Source organism: Orbicella faveolata, unplaced genomic scaffold (genome assembly GCF_042242905.1).
Source record: "Orbicella faveolata isolate gen_17 unplaced genomic scaffold, um_ofav_v1 contig_46, whole genome shotgun sequence".
Taxonomy (NCBI): Eukaryota; Metazoa; Cnidaria; class Anthozoa; order Scleractinia; family Merulinidae; genus Orbicella; species Orbicella faveolata.
Genome location: NW_028301576.1, coordinates 810,845 through 816,899, shown reverse-complemented (window position 1 = coordinate 816,899; position 6,055 = coordinate 810,845). Strand labels below are relative to the sequence as shown.

Below are 6,055 nucleotides of genomic sequence, written 5' to 3'. Positions count from 1 at the left end.
GGCCTAATTGAAAAATTGGAAAAGCAATTGTAAACAAGATGCCAACATTCTATGATACTAAATAACTATTGACTTTATATTGCTGTATTTCCATCTTCAATCAGCTCCGTGCATTGCGCCAAAGCGAAACGGGAAAAAACAGAAATAATGGTTTCTTGATAGGTTTAGTGCCATTTCTACTTCGCTTGCTGATCTGAGCTACTTTGAAAGGCAAAAGTACTCCTATCTTTTCAGCAGAGTGCTATTTGATTTCAACTTGAAACCTTATAAAAAAAAATATTCGCTGACAGAACACTGACAACAACTGTGAATAAAGAGGCCACGCCAGCAGGAAACGCCTCTCGCCTCGTCGGTTTTAAAACAGCTCTCCAATTTAATACTCTATAAATTTTTAATGAGATACCTCCTGGCAAGACATTTGTTGTTTCTTTGAGAATGATATCATTTGTTAAGGTGATGACGGCAAATGATCGAACCCACTTGCGCGTACTGAGAACGCATGAGCCCTTTTGGAAACTGCGCTAGGGTTCTGTCCAGATATTCGCTGTCAACCCTGTGTCTAAATAAAATGCGTATGTCTGTTCTCGATTATTCTCCACCTCGGCGAATTTCTGTTATTTTCTCTTTTGTTATTGGCATGTCAAAATATTACATTCAAATTTAGACTGAACTGCACGAACGAACGTTCGTTCCCTGATTGAGAGCCGTAAAGCTTTGGCCAAATGTAAACCCGTTTACTGTGCTCGGCAAAACAGATTTCTGTGCGTATTTCTGTGTGTCCGTGCGTATTCCGATTAACTGCCGTATTTTAAAGAGAGGATCCCAAATAAAATTAACGCCATGTCTCACTGGTAGATTTGTAAAACAAGACCCTCAAATAATTTATATTCGAAGTTTAATAAACCTTAGGTATTATAACAAAATAGTTAGCGCCGGATCCACGAAGCCAAGTTTGAAATAAACGCCGGAGGCGCTTAATGAAAAACAAAACACGCTAAGACTTATTTTATTATTTTCCAACGTATTGGCGCGATTCGTGTCTTTTTACTACTATCATATTGTGGTGTTCCTGAATAATAGTTGTTTTTGCTGCAATCCGGTAAGCGACATCTAACGCTCGGTAAAAGAATTAAAGCCGAAAAAGTATTTTGAATTACATGATGTGAGCTAGCAAGTCTAGTTTCATTTTCATAGACGAAAGCGGATTTTTCATTCTTATCAACGGTAAAAAGAGAAGTCAAGCTATATTTCTGGTGTTCCGTCTTCGCACATTGCGCTTTTTAGAGCAACGACAAATTATAGACTGCTGCCTCGGACTTATTGCTCAGAACGTTTTTGACACAAATTTTGGTTTGAGGTTTGGCGGCGTATCTGTAACTAATATCCGCAGCTCCCTCCTTTTCATAAAGACATGCGTATTTTTTCTTGACAACAAGAAAAAGGAGCTCGATATTTTATTCCCGTTCCTAAATTAAACCGGTATTTGATCAAATTAACAAAACTATAGCATGCCTCTTTACTCAATAATAAATAATACAATAAAAATAATACTAAACGCTGCCAAATTATCTTCTTTGTGTAACTCAAAGTATTGTACTTATACAGATCGCTAACTACGCCAACGTCAGTTCGCTATTTCAGCTTACTTATTTTAGCAAAGTGTAAGTTTGGCTTTTTATCTTCAAAGTTAGAGTCCGCTGAAATCAGCTGTTCATGAACTTTGAGACAAAAAACGCAGCAATCGGAAATTGCCTTTTTTCCTAACACTTCCTTTGAGCTGTTTTAACAAAACAGTAATTTAGTTTTCCCAAAACTATCATACAACCTCGACACTAAAAGTCTGTCATAACCCAATTCTATTATCCTCATTATGGTCGTGGCTTGTAGTCATGCTTTGTAGTTTTCTGTCGTGTGGAACTCTCACTTTAGGCAAATAAAATGTTTTGTATGAACGGCGAAAAAGCCAAATCTATAAATGTGATAAAGTAAGTTTTCCTTACCTCAGAAATGCCTTCGATTAAAATTCTAGCAGTGTAGCAGCCGCTAGGTTTATGTTTATGTCAAGCTTTACAGTTTTTCTTAATATAAATGCCGATAAACCAGCTGAAAACATCTGATAAAAGAGAAAATTAGATTTTCATATGAGATAGACAGTTCCACGTAAATGGTTCGACAGATGTCATGCCAGGGGGATGAAAAATAGTTAATTAACCCAACTGATCAGTTTTTATGTCACCAGGTTTAATTTTTTCAATGAAATGAACCAACAAATATCCCGTTTCCTTCGAATGTTTTAAAAGAATATAGTAAATGAGCAATTGTAACTGAAACTTACTATTTACGCAAAACGTTATACGTGCCTGACTATTATTTCGAAATTAGGCGAGATTACTCATTAACACTAGGAAAGTTGAAAATTTCCTTACACTTTACGTTTTAAAGGTGGACATACCTTACAAATGAATGATATTTTTGTTTTCAAAAGAGAGCAAAACTGAAAATATCCAAGAAATGGGACCGTTGAGATATATAAATTTCAGTGCGCTAAATCAGGCGAAACTACCTGCGTTTTCGTGTGCCCAGAATTCATCATTTGCGCCTTTATTTCCGAGTGAGAGACCAGACAATCGATGAACGAGGAACGGGAAAAGGGCAACGGGCAACGGATAACTGGCAACGAAGAGAGGGTACGTGAAATCGCTAAAATCACTTAGCCTGTGAACCCAATTGGGGAGCTAACATAGGAGCTAACGAAAAAAAATTCCGTCTACAAGCCTTAGTCTTCATAAAATTTAGCGCCGGATCCACGAAACCAAGTTTGAAATAAACGCCGGCGGCGTTTATAGAAAAAAAACGCGCTAAGACTTCCTTTCAGCTGCTCCAAAAATTAAACGTAGTTCCGAGATATCAAAAGCCTCATAATTTTACCTAGTGGAATGAAGTACTAATTCTCTTTTCAGTATCGTATTCTCTTAAAGTGCCTCTAACCCCCCAAATTTTTTCGCTAATATAAATTTCCTTTTTCTCGTGATCACCAATGTGAAGCAAATTATCGTTGTAGCTATTTTCGTTAATTTTCTATGAATTTTAAAGTTTGTAAATTTGCCCCTTTCCATGTTCACGACCGAGGAATAGCGGAGAATGGGACGAGTTGGCTTCGACGTCATTTCGGGAATAACAATCTTTTGTTTCTGAGAAGAATATATGCGAACATGCGACAGTGGGTGTCAAAATCGTTGCACAACTTCCGATGCAAGGAAGATATGTTGCTTGATGCTGTAGCAATCCAGGATGCGTAGAATAGAGTATTCCTCTTCATTCAGTGCCTATATCTGGATGAAACTCGAGTAGAAACGAGAAAAAGACCAAAGAAGTGGGCTGATCTGTGCGAAGCTAAAGCCGGGGAGCCATCGAGGATTTCTTCGATCTCGGGTTCGCCGCTGAAACATACTAGCAAAAGTATGGCTTGGTGACATAACAACACAAGTTCACGAGGCTTGCTCAACACAACAACTTTATTCTGTAAGCATCTTGGGTAATACAACAGCTTAACACAACTTCCGGTTACGAAAATATATTACAGCCGCTACTGTAAAAACCTAGATATTTTCGTGGTCTGTATATTCTTCTCTATCTCTAGTGGAAAGCTTGAAATTGTCAAGGTACTGCATAAGACACGTCGTAGTCTGGCCGTGTTTCTCTATGACCATTCCGAACACAGAATTGTTTTGTTCTTTGAGCTTTGACTTTGAGGAACGAAATATGTCTAAATTACAAACTTACAATGGATCAAGCATTTATAAATATATGAGGAAAGTGAAACAAACGATTAGATTCGACTCCATAGCTACCGACGGAGATTGTCGCGCTGAGGCCCAGTTCAGACGTCGTGCTTCTGCCGTGCCGAACTAAATTCAGGAATTAAGTTCGACAAAAGCACGGCAGAAGCACGGCGTCTGAATCAAACTTTTGAATTAAGTTCGGCAAAGCAATTAAGTTCGACAAGCTCTGTCGTGCTACACGACTCTGGCACGGCAGCGATTCAAACGTCGTGCCTCTGCCGTGCCAAACAAAATTCATAAATTATATATATGTATTTTGGGGGAATTGCGTTCACGCGAGGAGTTACGAGGAGACCACGAGGAGAATTTTCCTTTACGGAGTATGCGCATTGAATGTTACCAGAAGTAAAAACATGGCGGCTTGGCGAAGAGCAAGCTGGTGATGTATCATGGAACGAAGACGAATCCTTTGATGAAAACATTCCATTAGCTGGCTATGGATATGGAAGGGAGCAAGACGAAGAAGAAGCTAGCGACGCTGAATCTGAAATTAGCAAGTCTTCGAATTCCGAAAGCAATCGGGCAAAGAAGAAGAAAGTTGGAAGGAAATCAAGTTGGAAAGAAGACGACATTACGGATATGGTGGATATCGTTTGTAATAGTGATTATTACAAGAAAAGAATTATCTTCACGAATTCAAAAAACTCAAGAAACAATGAAGTATATAGCAAGTTGCTCAAAGATATGCAGGAACGGTTCGAGGCACGTGGTCATGAGGTTCAGCTCACTGTGGAGCAAGTGAGAAACAAGTTTAAAAAGCTGATAAGCGAATGCAAAAAAGTGGCTCTCACCGTCAAGACCGCGACAGGTGTTAAGCGTTTCCAAGAAGAAAAGAATTATGGGCCATGGTTCCCCATGCTGTTTGCTCTCATCAAAACTCGTGATTCCTGTCAGCCTGAAAGAGCAGTTGAACCAACTGACGGGAGCAGTGAAGATGTAAACGAAGAATCAAGGGCAAGTCCAGCAAGTTTAGAGGACAGCGAGGAGAGTACAGGTAACGGATCGTCAGATGGTAGGAAGCTTTTTGTACCAGTCAAAAATCGAGGGAAAAAAACGAAAGAAGTTGTCTCAAGTGCTGTTGAATGCATGGAGAAGTTGTTAGAAAGAGACCCAACCAAAGATCTCCTTGAGTTTTATCGCGAAGAGAACGAGAAGGCCAGAAGACACGAGCTTCAACTCATGCAAATGATTATGTCATCACAGCAACCAGCCGAATCTGTTCAGTCTTCCACTCAAGGAAGCTACCAGCCGTATGGTTACATGTCTGTTCCACCCCAGCATGCTTATGGATATATGGAAAGTGGGGGTATGCATCAGGTGCAAGGTGGAACTGCATCAAGTGTGGCGAATAATAATTCCCAAACTTTCTTCAGCCTCTGACTTTTAATTAATGACTGGATATTTTCCAGAATGTTTGTTGTGTTGTGATTAGAAAATATTTCTAAATTTAAATTTGTTATTTAAATCTTGAGGGGTTCAGAAACATGGGAAGTTATCTCAGAAGTAATAATAATTTTTGCTGTTTTTTAAAGTTAATTATTCTACCTCAAGTGTAGCAAAAATTCATCAGTTTGAATGGGTAAAAAATAAGTAATAGATTATTTATGATGGGATCCTCTAGTCCTGAAAGTAGATCAATAGGACCTAAGGGCAATTTGAATTTTGTGGGTTTGGCCACTTTGCTTCTGAGCTCCTCTACCTCTCTTTATATTTGCAATTATGTATATACATATTTGTACAACCTGACAAGGATCCATAATATGTTACACAGGTTTGAAACCTGTACCATTGAGCAATCCTCTCGCATCCTACCAGGATAGCACTTGATTTCATGGGGAAGTTGCGTTAAGATATCCATTGACAGTGATGTTATGTTACTGGTAACTAAACAATTTATTGCTTGTATTAGAGAAATCATGTTCATATAGTAAGCTGACAACATCATCATCATGAAGGATTTAAATACTATTATTTTTAATTTATCATATTTTCTGAAAAAAACATCTTGCTGATGACTATACAAACACATTTCATTTTTTTCATGTAATTTCAACTTCAATAAGCACACATGGTAGAATTTTTCTTGGTGAACCCAACAACAGTGTCTGCCTTGTGTTTCACCTGAAAGGTAATGGGAACTACAGTTTTTCTGTTACAGAAATAACAACAGGTTCTTTCATATTAAAATTCATATCAGTCACTCTGGAATAAAA

The 6,055-nt window shown here is 38.3% G+C and overlaps 1 protein-coding gene across 1 annotated transcript; it reads left to right on the top strand.

Moving 5' to 3' along the window:
* The first annotated feature begins 3,868 nt into the window (after positions 1-3,868).
* LOC149097835 (uncharacterized) lies at positions 3,869-6,055 on the top strand. The gene has a single exon (XM_089278162.1). It carries the CDS (start codon positions 4,176-4,178, stop codon positions 5,220-5,222), a length of 1,047 nt encoding a protein of 348 aa, XP_089134288.1. The 5' UTR covers positions 3,869-4,175; the 3' UTR covers positions 5,223-6,055.

Excerpts from the sequence above, each read along its gene's own strand:
- LOC149097835 (XM_089278162.1), top strand. The coding sequence starts at position 4,176 with ATGTTACCAGAAGTAAAAACATGGCGGCTTGGCGAAGAGCAAGCTGGT.